Source organism: Acipenser ruthenus, chromosome 6, assembly GCF_902713425.1.
Source record: "Acipenser ruthenus chromosome 6, fAciRut3.2 maternal haplotype, whole genome shotgun sequence".
In the NCBI taxonomy this organism is placed as follows: Eukaryota; Metazoa; Chordata; class Actinopteri; order Acipenseriformes; family Acipenseridae; genus Acipenser; species Acipenser ruthenus.
The window spans coordinates 81,684,820-81,703,265 of record NC_081194.1 but is presented as its reverse complement, the minus strand read 5'-3'; the positions used below and the strand labels follow the sequence as shown (position 1 = coordinate 81,703,265).

Sequence of the window (18,446 nt, the reverse complement as noted above, 5' to 3'; positions counted from 1 at the left end):
ACTGGATCATGTGTCGGTACTAACATCAGAAAAACCAACGTGCAATGCAACTGGATCACGTGTCAGTACTAACATCAGAAAAACCAACGTGCAATGCAACTGGATCACGTATCAGTACTAACATCAGAAAAACCAACGTGCAATGCAACTGGATCATGTGTCGGTACTAACATCAGAAAAACCAACGTGCAATGCAACTGGATCACGTGTCAGTACTAACATCAGAAAAACCAACGTGCAATGCAACTGGATCACATGTCGGTACTAACATCAGAAAAACCAACGTGCAATGCAACTGGATCACGTGTCGGTACTAACATCAGAAAAACCAACGTGCAATGCAACTGGATCACATGTCGGTACTAACATCAGAAAAACCATCGTGCAATGCAACTGGATCACGTATCAGTACTAACATCAGAAAAACCAACGTGCAATGCAACTGGATCACGTGTCGGTACTAACATCAGAAAAACCAACGTGCAATGCAACTGGATCACATGTCGGTACTAACATCAGAAAAACCAACGTGCAATGCAACTGGATCACGTATCAGTACTAACATCAGAAAAACCAACGTGCAATGCAACTGGATCACGTGTCGGTACTAACATCAGAAAAACCAACGTGCAATGCAACTGGATCACGTGTCGGTACTAACATCAGAAAAACCAACGTGCAATGCAACTGGATCACGTGTCAGTATTAACATCAGAAAAACCAACGTGCAATGCAGTGTCGGTACTAATATTAGAAAAACAAATAACACTTTCTTTTGTTTCTTTAGTTCGTTCTTTACTGAAGCAAATTGTTTTGAGTGTTTCATTGACTTATTGAATTTGTCAAGTACAGGGGAGCTGGGGTCACTTCGAAAAGTCCTTGTTCTATTGCTTTCACGCACACATCAAAGTAATTGGAGGGGGAGGGGTGGGTGAAAGCGTTTCATCTCTCAACATGGACAGGAGGAGTGGGGATGAAAGTGTTTCATCTCTCAACATGGACAGGAGGAGGAGGAGGGTGAAAGCGTTTCATCTCTCAACATGGACAGGAGGAGGAGGGGGTGAAAGCATTTCATCTCAACATGGACAGGAGGAGGAGGGGGGTGAAAGCGTTTCATCTCTCAACATGGACAGGAGGAGGAGGGGGTGGAAGCGTTTCATCTCTCAACATGGACAGGAGGAGGAGGGTGAAAGCGTTTCATCTCTCAACATGGACAGGAGGAGGGGGGTGAAAGCGTTTCATCTCTCAACATGGACAGGAGGAGGAGGGTGAAAGCGTTTCATCTCTCAACATGGACAAGAGGAGGGTGAAAGCATTTCATCTCTCAACATGGACAGGAGGAGGGGGGTGAAAGTGTTTCATCTCAACATGGACAGGAGGAGGAGGGTGAAAGCGTTTCATCTCTCAACATGGACAGGAGGAGGAGGGTGAAAGCGTTTCATCTCTCAACATGGACAGGAGGAGGGGGGTGAAAGCGTTTCATCTCTCAACATGGACAGGAGGAGGGTGAAAGCGTTTCATCTCTCAACATGGACAGGAGGAGGAGGGTGAAAGCGTTTCATCTCCAAACATGGACAGGAGGAGGGGGGTGAAAGCGTTTCATCTCTCAACATGGACAGGAGGAGGAGGGTGAAAGCGTTTCATCTCTCAACATGGACAGGAGGAGGAGGAGTGGGGATGAAAGTGTTTCATCTCTCAACATGGACAGGAGGAGGAGGAGGGTGAAAGAGTCATCTCTCAACATGGACAGGAGGAGGAGGAGTGGGGATGAAAGTGTTTTATCTCTCAACATGGACAGGAGGAGGAGGAGTGGGGATGAAAGTGTTTCATCTCTCAACATGGACAGGAGGCGGAGGGTGAAAGAGTCATCTCTCAACATGGACAGGAGGAGGAGGAGGGTGAAAGAGTCATCTCTCAACATGGACAGGAGAAGGGGGGTGAAAGCGTTTCATCTCTCAACATGGACAGGAGGAGGAGTGGGGATGAAAGTGTTTCATCTCTCAACATGGACAGGAGGAGGAGGAGTGGGGATGAAAGTGTTTCATCTCTCAACATGGACAGGAGGAGGAGGAGTGGGGATGAAAGTGTTTCATCTCTCAACATGGACAGGAGGAGGAGGAGTGGGGATGAAAGTGTTTCATCTCTCAACATGGACAGGAGGAGGAGGAGTGGGGATGAAAGTGTTTTATCTCTCAACATGGACAGGAGGAGGAGGAGTGGGGATGAAAGTGTTTCATCTCTCAACATGGACAGGAGGAGTGGGGATGAAAGTGTTTCATCTCTCAACATGGACAGGAGGAGGAGGAGTGGGGATGAAAGTGTTTCATCTCTCAACATGGACAGGAGGAGGAGGAGTGGGGATGAAAGTGTTTCATCTCTCAACATGGACAGGAGGAGGAGGAGTGGGGATGAAAGTGTTTTATCTCTCAACATGGACAGGAGGCGGAGGAGTGGGGATGAAAGTGTTTCATCTCTCAACATGGACAGGAGGAGGAGGAGTGGGGATGAAAGTGTTTCATCTCTCAACATGGACAGGAGGAGGAGGAGTGGGGATGAAAGTGTTTCATCTCTCAACATGGACAGGAGGAGGAGGAGGGTGAAAGAGTCATCTCTCAACATGGACAGGAGGAGGAGGAGTGGGGATGAAAGTGTTTCATCTCTCAACATGGACAGGAGGAGGAGGAGTGGGGATGAAAGTGTTTCATCTCTCAACATGGACAGGAGGAGGAGGAGTGGGGATGAAAGTGTTTCATCTCTCAACATGGACAGGAGGAGTGGGGATGAAAGTGTTTCATCTCTCAACATGGACAGGAGGAGTGGGGATGAAAGTGTTTCATCTCTCAACATGGACAGGAGGAGGAGGAGGGTGAAAGAGTCATCTCTCAACATGGACAGGAGGAGGAGGAGTGGGGATGAAAGTGTTTCATCTCTCAACATGGACAGGAGGAGGAGGAGTGGGGATGAAAGTGTTTCATCTCTCAACATGGACAGGAGGAGGAGGAGTGGGGATGAAAGTGTTTCATCTCTCAACATGGACAGGAGGAGGAGGAGGGTGAAAGAGTCATCTCTCAACATGGACAGGAGGAGGAGGAGTGGGGATGAAAGTGTTTTATCTCTCAACATGGACAGGAGGAGGAGGGTGAAAGCGTTTCATCTCTCAACATGGACAGGAGGAGGGGGGTGAAAGCGTTTCATCTCTCAACATGGACAGGAGGAGGAGGAGTGGGGATGAAAGTGTTTTATCTCTCAACATGGACAGGAGGAGGAGGAGTGGGGATGAAAGTGTTTTATCTCTCAACATGGACAGGAGGAGGAGGAGTGGGGATGAAAGTGTTTTATCTCTCAACATGGACAGGAGGAGGAGGAGTGGGGATGAAAGTGTTTTATCTCTCAACATGGACAGGAGGAGGAGGAGTGGGGATGAAAGTGTTTTATCTCTCAACATGGACAGGAGGAGGAGGGTGAAAGCGTTTCATCTCTCAACATGGACAGGAGGAGGGGGGTGAAAGCGTTTCATCTCTCAACATGGACAGGAGGAGGAGGAGTGGGGATGAAAGTGTTTTATCTCTCAACATGGACAGGAGGAGGAGGAGTGGGGATGAAAGTGTTTTATCTCTCAACATGGACAGGAGGAGGAGGAGTGGGGATGAAAGTGTTTTATCTCTCAACATGGACAGGAGGAGGAGGGTGAAAGCGTTTCATCTCTCAACATGGACAGGAGGAGGAGGGTGAAAGCGTTTCATCTCTCAACATGGACAGGAGGAGGAGGGTGAAAGCGTTTCATCTCTCAATATGGACAGGAGGAGGAGGGTGAAAGCGTTTCATCTCTCAACATGGACAGGAGGAGGAGGGTGAAAGCGTTTCATCTCTCAATATGGACAGGAGGAGGGGGGTGAAAGCGTTTCATCTCTCAATATGGACAGGAGGAGGGGGGTGAAAGCGTTTCATCTCTCAACATGGACAGGAGGAGGAGGGTGAAAGCATTTCATCTCTCAACATGGACAGGAGGAGGATTCATCTCTCAACATGGACAGGAGGAGGATTCATCTCTCAACATATACAGGAGGAGTCTGCTCTGCTTCCAGTGAAAGCCTGCGTTGTCTACAAAGATGTGCAACATTTTCAACAGCACTAATAAAAATAATCATACAAATCATGCACAAAAACAAATTCAATGTGAAAGTGAGGGAAGGGGCAGAGCCAGCATAAAAGCACTACCTTTAAGCTGCTTTTTGAGGCTTTTGAGCAACAAACTTCCTGCTTCACTCTTATTTTGCCAAACTCTCTGTCAACTAATTTTGTAACAGGACCGTTGACATCAGAGCGCATCATGGAGAATCTGGCTCGGACACGTGCAGAAGAATGGAGCTCGAGGCAAATCCCTGATTTCATCTGGTTTTGTCTTTAGTCTCAAATACTTAGAAAGTCAATCATATGGACTAAAGGCCTATTGCCACAGACATCTGGAAAGCAAGTTGAATGCATTGTGTGGTGACAGCGTGTCTCCTGGTCATGCACTCCTAGGGCTGACTAGACTCTGTTCTGGGAGATGTAGCAGACTTACACTTGGAAAGTTTATACACTGCATGCTGGTGACTCAGGAAGAGCTGGTTCATACTTCTGGTCGCAGATCAATGCGATACATCAGGCGCATCCAGCTATAAAAGCTGTGCAGTTTCACTCCAACCATGCAGGAAATGTTGACATTTTTCAACGTTATCTGACCCTATGTGATTTCAGGTGGCAGATGCATGAGAAAAGGCTGTACGGCTTTCCAAAAAAGACGCACGTCGCAAGAGAGTGGATGACGTAATTCCGACCTGTCGCACAGAGTCACAGACCCTCGACTCCGACCACAAATGATATTTCGGAGTCTGAAGTACGAACCAACCTTAATGCTACTCTGGCTGACTGCTAAACAATGGCTGTAGATATACAATACGAAACGCTGTATGAAAACAGAACATAAAGGTGGTTTAGTTTTTAAAGCCTTAGCAAAACAATCCTGGAGTTTGTGTGTTAAGAGGGTTGCTAAATATTAATACAGTACCACCAAAATCAGTCCGCAGCCAGAAGGGAATTTGAATGTAATACGAGAAATGTTGAATATTGTTATTAGTATTTGAATTTTACCAACGGTTTAACACATTCATGAGCTTTTAAACTACATTGCTTTTTTCCACATTTTTTTTTTTTTTTTTTTTTTTTATACAATTAGAAGTTAAAGTAAAACTATTATGCAAATTCTTTATTAGCAGTCTATGTTATTGAGGTTGAGTTTAGAAGAATTACCTCAAGGGTACGATAAAGACAGTTGTAGGAGTGGAGAGTCCTCATACAATTGTTTTGAAATCAATGAGAAACAGTGTTAAATTAAACAGGAACACTAAGACTCAAGGGCAGGATGTCTTACCTATTGAATTATAGCTCAGCTGAAATGTCATCCCAATTTACATGCATATGTATTTTCAGCATGCACAGCTGAGTTGAGTGAGGCCCTGTTTTTGAGTTTATGCCACACAAAGGGAACTTGGCCTAGGGGGTTTTCAAAACCATCTCTTTCATTCAGTATATTGATATCACTATAGCAAACAAATCTAAGAGTTTAACCTCAACAGCTATTTAAAATGATTCCAAATGAATCATTTATTCTCATACAAGTCAAAAACAGACGAGCCCCACTATTATTAACATGTCACTACTGTACTTGAAACACACTTGGGTGTGGTATGATATATCTCAATTAAAAACATTTACACCATGCTACAGTATGTGGAGTGATACTGCGATGAAAGGGAGATGTGTGCTGCCAGGTTTACAATGTGGAGTGATACTGTGATGAAAGGGATCTGTGCTGCCAGGTTTACATTCTCCTCATGCTTCACACCTTGTTCTCAATGTCTTTCCATTCTCCTCATGCTTCACACCTTGTTCTCAATGGCTTTCCATTCTCCTCATGCTTCACACCTGGTTCTCAATGGCTTTCCATTCTCCTCATGCTTCACACCTGGTTCTCAATGTCTTTCCATTCTCCTCATGCTTCATACCTGGTTCTCAATGGCTTTCCATTCTCCTCATGCTTCACACCTGGTTCTCAATGGCTTTCCATTCTCCTCATGCTTCATACCTGGTTCTCAATGGCTTTCCATTCTCCTCATGCTTCACACCTGGTTCTCAATGGCTTTCCATTCTCCTCATGCTTTCACACCTGGTTCTCAATGGCTTTCCATTCTCCTCATGCTTCACACCTGGTTCTCAATGGCTTTCCATTCTCCTCATGCTTCACACCTGGTTCTCAATGGCTTTCCATTCTCCTCATGCTTCACACCTGGTTCTCAATGGCTTTCCATTCTCCTCATGCTTCACACCTGGTTCTCAATGTCTTTCCATTCTCCTCATGCTTCACACCTGGTTCTCAATGGCTTTCCATTCTCCTCATGCTTCACACCTGGTTCTCAATGGCTTTCCATTCTCCTCATGCTTCACACCTGGTTCTCAATGGCTTTCCATTCTCCTCATGCTTCATACCTGGTTCTCAATGGCTTTCCATTCTCCTCATGCTTCACACCTGGTTCTCAATGGCTTTCCATTCTCCTCATGCTTCACACCTGGTTCTCAATGGCTTTCCATTCTCCTCATGCTTCACACCTGGTTCTCAATGGCTTTCCATTCTCCTCATGCTTTCACACCTGGTTCTCAATGGCTTTCCATTCTCCTCATGCTTCATACCTGGTTCTCAATGGCTTTCCATTCTCCTCATGCTTCATACCTGGTTCTCAATGGCTTTCCTGTTCTTTGGGTCCCTCACAGTGGCAAGCTGCAGCTCTCCCATTTTTCTCATCTTGCTGTCCATGTCAATCTTCTGGACGAGGCCCCTCGTCTGGCTCCTCAGCAGTCGCACCGTCTCCTCTTTTCCTTGTTTCTTTGCAAACAAGGAGGCGCTGGCAGAATGAATCGCAGTCACCCAGTTTTCCAAGTCTGTTTGGCTTGTAGCCTGCCAGACAGACATAGAAAAGTAGACACTTAGTTTGCACATAAAACCCAGACAATGTTTACTATCTAATTTCATTTGGTTCTAAATCTTCTGTGTGACTCAACAGACACTCGGGTATATCGAATCAGTGACACGGTTAATAGAATAAAGACAATTCAATTGCTTTAACAAGGGGTAACTACTTGTGTTGCTAAACAGAGGTCAAACACATAGGTGTTGACATAAGGACTGGACTAAGCTTCTATTTTGAAGCAGGGAAACTATGTCAGCCCTAACGCTTTCTGGAAACCCGATGGAGGAATGCAAGAGTATCAACTAAACTCTCCGTTCCAAGAGGCCGTATCAGATTGGAATATGATCTTTTCAGTGAGGACAGACCTGTACTTGGATGGGGGACCTACAAGTAAAAACATGTTCTGTAAAAAGTGGTGTTAGTGGCTTAGTGGGGCCCCACTTCTCAGAGCTCAACTTTAATAGGCTCCTCCACTACAATATAAAACGCTGTTGACTAGAACATGCAGTGGTACATTTTGAAATGAATGTGTTCATCAATCCTGTGAACAAAAAGTTGCTTAGAATACAATTGCTAAGTGTGACTTTAGGCTGGAAAGCAAGTGCTTCAGCAAGTACTGGGAAGCGAACAAAAGAGAAAGTTGAAACCTGAAAGAAGTAGGCATCTCCGAAGGTATTGCTAAGGCAGAAGACGTTCTCTTTCTTCGGGTGCTCGGGAACAGACTGCACTATGCTGTCTTCAGCAAAGAGGGCGTAGCGTGGGGAAAAGTCTTGCTCCATGGAATTCTTCCCATAGGTTTCATAAAACAGCAGGGTACAGCCTGAATGACGAGAGAAGCATGCAGCGAGGGTTACTGGGCATGCCAAACAGGAAGGAATTCCTAAGCAAGCAAATGGCACATGTGTTTTCACCTAAAAAAAAAGTTGAGTATAATTAATCGAAATAAATACTCACCAACTCAGATAAAATGACTAAAGAAAACATTGTCAGTTATACATATAATAAGCAGAATAGTCCTCTATAATTACTGGCTCCTGTAATAAAAGGTATTTATCAGAGCACTCAGACAGGTGTCATAACTGTGAAATCACACTCGCTGTACACTATTAGACATTCTTATAGCCCAGCAGGCACTTGAAGACAGTGAGAAAGGCTGTCAAAATGTTTCTAAAATAATTCCTTGAAATATTACTACATATCCTTAAATTAAGTTTTGTATACATTTAACATTTTAAAAAACAAACTGTAAAATGTTCTGAATGAGTGAGGGAGTTTGGGAGGCAGTCAGGGTGAAAATGGTCATTGATTCTCATCCCTTGTTTAAGCAAGCTTACCTTTCAGAGTCACCCAGTACTGCTTCCACTTGCGTCGCGGGGCCAGCTCCAGCTTCTTGTCCTTGTGCAGAGTGACGAGGGGCTTGAAGAAGAGCCAGCCGGCTTTGCGCACCACCCCCTGCTCCTTCTGGAAGAGCAGGTCCAGCTGCTCCCGGGAGCCCAGAGAGTCGCTGCTCGTCTCCGTCTCTGTCTCGCTGCTGCAGCGCCCCGTCTCCAGCTCCCTCATGAAGTTCTCGTAGATATTTTGCCGCAGGGCGTCGCTGTGAAGGGCGTGGCTGGACTCACTGCGCAGCGGCAGGGTGGGGCCTGCGCTGGGGGGCCACAGCAAGCTGGACACCTGGGAGGGAGAGCTGGCGTCTGTAGTGAAACCATCGATCCCACTGTCAAAGAACTCGCTCGCCTCCTTATACTTCGGTTCCTGGAAACAAGTTTTGTTTATTTAGTCAGACCAAACCAAACCAACAACAGCACAGCATGGGTTTGAATTTGGTATGAACACATTATTGAAATACTAGACAGAATTATAAGACTAAATTAATTTAGTCTTTAGTAAAATGTTGCATTCCAATGCAATTTTCTCATTAATGCTATGAAACTGAACCAAGATCTAAAGCCTGATAGAGCAAATAATACTTCCCTGTGTCTCCTGCAACTTCAAAATAATCGCTTTGATGAAGTCAAACAAAAACATGCCTTAATGCACATGAAACACAAAGACAACCAACCTGTGATTCATACAGACAGTTAAACTGTTTCATGTTACAACTGCTTACAAATGCACCATAATCATTACTTTTTTTTTCCCAGTAACCCCTTCCGGTTTGCCATTTCCCAAACAAGCAAAACACCAAACCAAATATTTATCAGGGTTAAAACAAGAAGGGCTGAGCAGCACTTGTCCAGTCCCACACAAACATATCAACAAATCAATAGAGCTGTTGGCTCAATCCAAAGCACATCACGCCTACTGTAAAAGGGTGAGCCAATAATAACACAAACATGGAGGTGTATTAAAAGCACAAACTGAAATAGGAATAGAAACGTGAGCATCATACAAGAAAGACTAGGAAGCATTATTATTATTATTATTATTATTATTATTATTATTATTATTATTATTAAACCAACCACCTCCCCTCCAGAAGCAACCAATCCCATCCTCCGTTTGGGAAACAGAAGAATATCGTGAAGGAAGGGAATCTTCTTGGTAACCTCCCTGCTTACCCTGGCAATTACAGCAGTCCTAAAAATGTCCCCTTGCCTGTTCATGGTAAGATCATCAACAGTGTCCATCCTGTTAGAACTCTGCTTTCCAGTTTCTTCCACCTCGGTGTCTAGTGCAGCATCATCAATGTATTTTCAAAGCCCTGTGGTCCTCCTCGTCCAGCTGGGACATGTGGTCGGTACGAGGGTCAGTGTTTCATTTTCATCAATGTGCCGCACTACCACTGTATACATTAGCCAGGCCACTCCAGCCAAAAAGCTGTCAACTTATCACTTCCTCTTTAGCCTCCCTAACGAGCTGGGAAATTAAGTTTGCTTTTGCCAAGCATCCGCAGATGCCAGAAATGAAGTCCCCTGCAGTGTGAAACCTGTCCGTACTGCCCACACATGGGACTAGAGAGAAACGGCCCTCACTAGACATGAAATACACCATACTGCTTAACACAGGGAAGTCACACACAGGTCTATCTTTAGACGGGTGTTAGTCTCCTGAATAAATTAGGCCATTGTTATCAAGGATGGAAAACAAATATCTCTGCTTAAAAAAAAAAAAAAAAAAGTTTGACAAAAAGAAAGTGTTGTTTTTAGAAACTACAAAACTCAAAAAGAGACTTTTTATACAGACATGCATTACTTTAAACGCCCCGTCATGCTTCAGCCTAGTCCCAAGTGTGGGCAGTACAGACACGTTTCACACATCTTGTAGTTTTGCATTCAATGTTTACCACATTTAGTCTCACTGGTCTTTATTTCTAAAACATGTAAGTTTCCATTACAGAAACATGTGGGTGAAAGACACTCCTGCCTGCTTCTTTTGCTTAGCCATCTTCAGCAGTCCCCCAATTCTGCAGTTTGAACATAGGAACCCCAAAATGTATTTGTTGTACACCCTTGAAAATTAGACTCTGATCTCTAGGGGCTGTTCATTATTATTATTATTATTATTATTATTATTATTAGTAGTAGTAGTAGTAGTAGTAGTAGTGGTAATAATAATAATAATTATAATAATAATAAAGAACAAAGATAAATTCAACAAAAACAAAAACACGTAGAATCAAAAACAGAAACAAGGAAAAGGAATCATAAAAATGCCTTTCTTAAAAAAAGTAAGTTTTTAAGCTAGATTTAAAAACACTCAAAGTTGCTGAATCCCTAATCTCTAACGGAACAGAGTTCCAAAGTTTTGGGGCAGAGCAACAGAAGGCCCTGTCACCAATAGAGTGCAGGCGAGCAGAAGGGACACACAACAGTAAGATCGGTGGAGCAGAGGTTGCGAGTGGGTGTGTAAAGCAGAGCCAGCCCATGGAGAGCCTTGTAGGTCAGGAGAAGGATTTTAAAATCCACTGGAAACCCAAGAGGCAGCCAATGCCAGGCCTCCAACACAAATAAGTACAATGTATTTTCTTAATGCATTTCTTGTAATATTTGAAGAACTTCTCTCTTACCTTTTATCTGTGCTTTTTAAGGTGTGAGAAGGACAATATTAAATAAGGTGAAAAGTAAGAGAATATGTGTCTCACCTGCAGCTTTCTCTTCTTTCTGGTCAGGCTTCCAGTCCAGTCACTGATGAGCCTCATTCTGCTCTTCAGGGTGTCTCTCTTGGCACTGCCCTCCACAACGGGCTTGGACTTACGACAAGGCAGCGTGTAGGAGGAGTACTGCATGCTGCCCAGACCCTCCGAGTCAGACACCACCTCCACATCCGGGGCTAGCGATGCCCGCTTCTTACTTCTCGGGGCATTCAGGGACTCCGGTGAAAGACCCTTCTCTGCTGGAAAGGCGGATGCAATGCTTGCATCCCTATAGAGATCCTGTAGGGATATAGGAGATGCCCGCTGTTCAAACAATCTCTGCTGGTTCTGTAGGACATCTCCCAGCCTTGTGTCTGCAGTCCTGCTGGAGGAGTTGGGGTGCTCCATGTCGTTAAAATCAGCAGCGCCGTTCCCAAAAGGAGCATCATACCATGAACTCTCAGAGCTGAAGGAGCTTCCCTTACTGGTTCTGAGCCCAGAGTCTCCAGGGCTAGGGCTCTGCCTTCTTGAGATACCTGAACTATTGGGTGTTGACTCGAGAGTAGGGGAGTATTTTAACAGTTGGACCGGTTCATCACAGTCGTAAATGGGGAGTCTGTTGTTGTTGTTACTGTTGGTGAACTCCACCCTCAGGCTTCCATCAAACTTCCCCAGCGTTTTAATGAGCACCTTTGGACTGCTTTTGTCTTCCACTGCGTCCGACAGGGACTCCTTCTCATTTTCAACATGGCCATTGCACTCAGCGACTGTGCTGTGGCTGCTCTGCGTGTCGTACCCAGCACAGAAGAAGCCGCTCTCAGGCACAAACGTTAAGTTATGCTCAGGGTTGCAGTCTCTAGGCTTGCCATTGGCACTGTTATTACTGCCCTTGGTCACGTAGTCGTAGTGGCGGGCGGAGTATGGCTGGCTACTTTTGTGCTGTGAAAGGCAGCTTCTGGCCTGCGTTCGAGTCTTGTAACTGGAAGCGTGGCCCCAGCTGTGTGCAGAGCGAGACTGTTCATCTTTGGCATGGACACTTCGAACTCTTAGGGAGCAAGGCTTCTGCTTGCCAGGCACAATGAGGCGACGGCTTTTACACCCCTGAACTCTGTATTGGCTTTCAGAGTTACCCATTTTAATCTGGAAAAGAGAGAGAAAAATACAAAATTACATTTTGTCTATGGAGCATGTTAATAACAGTGGTCAGACAATGTTTATTACCTAGGTACACTGCTGTGCAAAAGTCTTAGACATGTTGCATGTAGTCTGTAGGAGCATCAACAATTTACTCAAAGCCTCCACTAGTGTTTTCTACTATTATAACAACCTTGACTTGCATAAAGAAGGAAAAACATTGAGTGAAATAGCTCACATCACTTGATTTTCAAGGTGTGGTATCTGAAGCATAACCAACAAGTACAGAGAAACATCATCTGTAATTGACAAACCCAGGACTGGAACACCCAAAAACCTGTCTAAAGAGGATGAGTAATACTTGAAGATAATATCCTTAAGGAATAGAACGATGACAAGCGTTGAATTGACAACAGAACTGGCAGAAGGCACAGGTGTCGCTGTCCATCCATCAACAATCCAAAGCACTTGACCATTGTTCCATAGTCCAATGTCTGTGCTCTTGTGCATATTTTAGCCTTTTAGTCTTGTTCCCCATTCTTAACAGAGGTATTCTTACTGCAACCCATCCTTTAAGTCCTGATTTCAAGAGTGTCCTTCGTACTGTTAATTTGATGGAGAACGACACCTGTGCCTTCTGCCAGTTCTGTTGTCAATTCAACGCTTGTCGTCTTTCTATTCCTTAAGGATATTATCTTCAAGTATTACTCATAACGCATCAGAGTAGAAAAATGCTACATGTCTAAGACTTTTGCACAGCAGTGTATATCTATTTTATTACTGTACGTGTAACCTGGTTATTTTTGTTTTCACCTTTTGGTATTTCATTTAAATGACTAACTGAAAAATATATTCAATATACTGGAAACCAAAACATTGTTTAACTGGAAACGAGCCAGTTTCATACGACCACAATCCCCCTTCAAGACTTGGAACAGCCATGTCTTTTACTGAAATCAGAAAATCAGACGTGACGGTCAGTCTCTTTATGTCTTCATGCATGTTATGTGTGACAGAGGCATGCAATTGCTCCCAGAAAGGCTGGAAATGGCTGGAATTAGAAAGAGAGAAATGCTTGACCTCTGAATAATACTTGAATGACAGACGCTTGCCATTTGAAGCCTACAAATACCTCCACTCACTGTGTTTTCCAACTCACTTAACCCTTTCATGCATGGAGACCGCATATGGGGAAGGATAAAAAACACTCTCTTCTAGTCTTTATATGGGGACCTATGGAAGGCACAAATGCATGATCGCCTCATATGAGGCTGGGGGATAGTGTGTTACCTTGGTTGTATGATGAACTCATATAAGGGATGCCATTTTTCCAAATGAAAAAGCAAATGGAAAAAAAGAGCAAGAATGTTTAATGAAAAATGTGTTTATTATGTATCCGAAACTACTCCAAATAATTGTGTTTGGTTTTTTTTCAGCAATTTTCAATATTTCATGCATGAAAGGGTTAATAAGGGCATGTTAACTGCAGTATGTTAACCAACATCGGCCTAGAAAGAGCTGTTTGAGAACTGTAGGTGTGGTGCATTGTAATTATTGACATGTGCATATCTGTGTTCAGTACCGATTTCACTCTTACCAATTGAACAGTTAACTCTGGAAAGGTTTGGAATCCCACTCATCTGCATGATCTTCAGAACTGCACTCTGCAATAGTTTGGAATCCCACTCATCTGCATGGTCTTCAGAACTGCACTCTGCAATAGTTTGGAATCCCACTCATCTGCATGGTCTTCAGAACTGCACTCTGCAATAGTTTGGAATCCCACTCATCTGCATGGACTTCAGAACTGCACTCTGCAATAGTTTGGAATCCCACTCATCTGCATGGTCTTCAGAACTGCACTCTGCTTCCTTGGTACAGCAATCCAACTCTCTGGAACTCATCTGCAAAAGCAAACAAACAAAAGAGGCGTGATCATCAGTCCTGTATCTTATTCAATTCTAACTGTGCTTTCTGTTGGGAATAGGGTTCACAAAGAGACCACACTTAACTAGCTTTCCACGAGTTCCTTGACACAGCAGATTAAATGAAAGTTGATGGGTTAGGGAACGTTTTTAAAGCAACTTCACTTGACCCACATTTATTTTTAAACCTTGAACCTCGATTAACATCTGACCATAAATGGAATGCCGAGGGATATGCGATCTACATGATTTCAGCACACCGCTGTGCAGTACTTCTGACCATTGTGCTTGTTTGTATGACGTTGCAATTGAAGCAGTGTTCTGGTAGACAGAAGAAAGGAGTACTCTGAACAAGGGTTGATGATTAGGAGTCTCAGATTGTGGGTCACGTTGAGACACTATTTGTTCAACATTCATAACAGTAACATTGTTGTTTAACTACACTGAAGTACAGACTCATAAACAAACACACACCCTGATACAACATTAAATACAAGGAGGACCTGAGGATGTGAGAGCAAGGGGGTCAATGGTATGACATGCTTGGTCTTTTTAGTGTGGGGACGAGACAGCTAGTTTGGGAAAGAAGCTATAAGGCTTATCATGATAACTTTAGACAAGGTCCACCCTGCACTTACAACACAAAGAGGACCTCTCGGTAGGGCTTCTCAGACTTTCGGAGGACAGAAACACAGAGCTTCCAGTTGACTAAGAGAGTCACTCATGTCTACAGCTACTATGGACTTTGTGGATTCACAGGGCATTTCATTATATTTTTAGGGCTTCTGAATGAACACACAACTTTGATCAATATTCTAAAAACTGAAAAGTATGATTTGAATTATTACCAAACAAAACATTTAGATTTTTTTCCAGATAATCAGAACCTATTTTGTAGCAAAGACATATTTTCAGATGAGTTGAAAAATATATAATTTTACCGGTATAAAGCCAGTAAAAAATATATATTTTGATATTTTGTTTTAGCAGTTTTTTTTCTTGCTAAAATTTATACCATTACAATTAGTTTATTCTTCTCAGAATCCTCATCCTTTTCAACCAGGAACACTTCAAACAAGTCTAATTACCCCCAGTACCCAGTTACTTAAACTAGCACACTGTCCCACATCCACTTCCAATTTGTCTTGATCATTTTAGACACGGACAAAGAATGCAACTACTTTTTTAAAATTTGAAAAACAACCATTAGTCTTTCCAACAGGCCACCTGTGATATTGTAAGCCAGGTCCTTGACCCCTGTACTGATCTCCCTATGGTGGCTGCAGTGGTCGGGCCGATGTGATCTGCTGTAACCAGACATTTTGTTTAGTCTCCAAAATATTTGACTGCTGGTGCTTTTCGCTCCATTAAAACTTCAAAAAATAAATACAAGGTTTCTCCAGAGTTGCACTTATTTCTGAAAATGTTGAAACTGAGACAAGGCCATGCTGTTCTGAAAATGCTTAAACCTCCATCATTAGAAAACACACCGAGGAAGAACATTGCTTACCAACCCCTCTGCAGACAGCTCAGTAATGTAAAACACACCGAGGAAGAGCACTGCTTACCAACCCCTCTGCAGACAGCTCAGTAATGCAAAACACACCGAGGAAGAGCACTGCTTACCAACCCCTCTGCAGACAGCTCAGTAATGCAAAACACACCGAGGAAGAGCACTGCTTACCAACCCCTCTGCAGACAGCTCAGTAATGCAAAACACACCGAGGAAGAGCACTGCTTACCAACCCCTCTGCAGACAGCTCAGTAATGCAAAACACACCGAGGAAGAGCACTGCTTACCAACCCCTCTGCAGACAGCTCAGTAATGCAAAACGACTCATCGCAAGTAAGGCTTTTCTACTAGACAAGTCAACACAGGATAATTCATCACTAGCACTCTGTGGTTATGAAGAGTCAACAGTGCCTACTTTAAACTGTCAAAGGAATTTGTAAAACAGAATGTAAATAAAAAATTATTATTATCTTACAGTGATCGAGAAATAAATATGGACAGCAAAGAAAAAAAAAGGAAGAAATACTGAAGGGATGACAGCCCATGTTTGAGTATAATATAATATCATGTAATTAAACACAATCACACACACGCACATCCTTTGTGAGCTGAATTGAGGCACCGTGGTCTGGTAATAAAGAAGAGGAGGGCTGGGAGGGAACTCATCTACAACTTTACTGTATGACTGAATCCAGGGCATGTATTACTGTTTATCCTCGAGTTCTAGACAAAGTAATATTCCATTGGATATAGTGTCATTTTAGACAGGCTTTCCAAGAGGAGTAATGCACATAAAAAAATGATTTAATATGAGAAACACCACCGGAGCAAAAATAATCATGTACTTCCCCATTACTTTGGTCATCTTTTCTTAAGTTCTGAGACAAATGCAAACCTCACTGTCAAGGAGTCATTCTGATTTGACAGTTGGGCATATAGAATGCACATGGAAGGCATTTTCAGATAGTTTCTGACTCATACTCACCGCTGCCCCAAATTCATACAAAATCATGAACTCCCAAGTAACAAAGTCTGTAGAATGTCATCAGAGGACTGAGGCACACTGCACAGACATTCTGTAGAATGTCATGAGACAGGACTGAGACACACTGCACAGACATTCTGTAGAATGTCAGACAGGAATGAGGCACACTGCACAGACATTCTGTAGAATGTCATGAGACAGGACTGAGGCACACTGCACAGACATTCTGTAGAATGTCATGAGACAGGAATGAGGCACACTGCACAGACATTCTGTAGAATGTCAGACAGGACTGAGGCACACTGCACAGACATTCTGTAGAATGTCAGACAGGACTGAGGCACACTGCACAGACATTCAGTAGAATGTCAGACAGGACTGAGGCACACTGCACAGACATTCTGTAGAATGTCAGACAGGACTGAGGCACACTGCACAGACATTCTGTAGAATGTCAGACAGGACTGAGGCACACTGCACAGACATTCTGTAGAATGTCATGAGACAGGACTGAGGCACACTGCACAGACATTCTGTAGAATGTCATGAGACAGGACTGAGGCACACTGCACAGACATTCTGTAGAATGTCATGAGACAGGACTGAGGGACACCTCACAGACATTCTGTAATTGCATAGTGACAGGGTGGCATGAAGACCTAGACATTCCAGTGCATGCCAATCGATACAGCTACTGTGTATAAAATCATCTCACCAGCACATCAAAAATAACAAATATCCATCTTTGCTCTAGCACATGTGTGTGTTTTATAACTACTTTTCTTTTAGTAACAACAGAAGTGTATAAAAAGGGTTGCAATAACATACTTTTTTTGGTGAACAACCCACACACCCATATAGGCTACTATAATTGTATACAAACCATTACAGTACGCCATAGGACAGTTTACCCAATCTAAAGCGTCACTAAATTCAATCTTAGGAAAAATCAAACACATAAAGAAGTTGTAATGCACTGGTGACAGATGAATGCAAACAGATAACAAAATAAAAATCAAAGCAAATTTAGCCAAAGCAATTTCTCATCTCACTGAAGATTTCATACAACACTGCACTCTACAGCACAGCTGTGTCCTCTTGTTTATATATATATATATATATATATATATATATATATATATATATATATATATATATATACACACACACACACACACATTCAAAACCTGTAAAAACTTACCTCCACTGAAGGTTGAGCTTTAATCTATCCAGTTTTTGAAACTCACAAGCTGATTTTTTGAGCTTTTAGATCTAAAACTGTATCTACACAGACAGACACACTCACACACAGTGGCCCTGCAAGGTTGTGGCTACTGTAGCAATCTTCAAACGCAGAACCGTTGAGTTCTGAAAGCAGCCTGGCGCTCTGGCTGGGGTGTATTTTTACAGATAGATGCACTCACACACTCAGTGTCTTCAGTGCTGCGGAGTTCTGAAAGCAGCCTGGCGCTCTGGCTGGGGTGTATTTTTACAGATAGACGCACTCACACACTCAGTGTCTTCAGTGCTGCGGAGTTCTGAAAGCAGCCTGGCGCTCTGGCTGGGGTGTATTTTTACAGATAGACGCACTCACACACTCACTGTCTTCATTGCTGCTGAGTTCTGAAAGCAGCCTGGAGCTCTGGCTGGGGTGTATTTTTACAGATAGACGCACTCACACACTCAGTGTCTTCAGTGCTGCAGAGTTCTAAAAGCAGCCTGGCGCTCTGGCTGGGGTGTATTTTTACAGATAGACGCACTCACACACTCAGTGTCTTCAGTGCTGCTGTTCTGAAAGCAGTATGGCGCT

General features: G+C 43.4%; 1 protein-coding gene across 3 annotated transcripts in view; it reads right to left on the bottom strand.

Moving 5' to 3' along the window:
• LOC117411621 (rho guanine nucleotide exchange factor TIAM2-like) overlaps nt 1–18,446 on the bottom strand; it is a 116,494-nt gene that overhangs the window by 58,610 nt on the left and 39,438 nt on the right. The window contains exons 2-6 of one of the 3 annotated variants that reach the window (XM_059025903.1): nt 13,811–14,117; nt 11,089–12,219; nt 8,342–8,759; nt 7,655–7,827; nt 6,770–6,994 (exon numbers count right to left, since the gene is read on the bottom strand). In XM_059025903.1, coding sequence (XP_058881886.1) covers nt 6,770–6,994; nt 7,655–7,827; nt 8,342–8,759; nt 11,089–12,213 — 1,941 coding nt within the window. In that variant the 5' untranslated portion in view covers nt 12,214–12,219; nt 13,811–14,117. Of the gene's footprint in view, nt 1–5,967; nt 6,016–6,769; nt 6,995–7,654; nt 7,828–8,341; nt 8,760–11,088; nt 12,220–13,810; nt 14,118–18,446 lie in introns of those variants that run through there. The other 2 variants (XM_059025904.1, XM_059025905.1) reach the window with 2 other exon arrangements.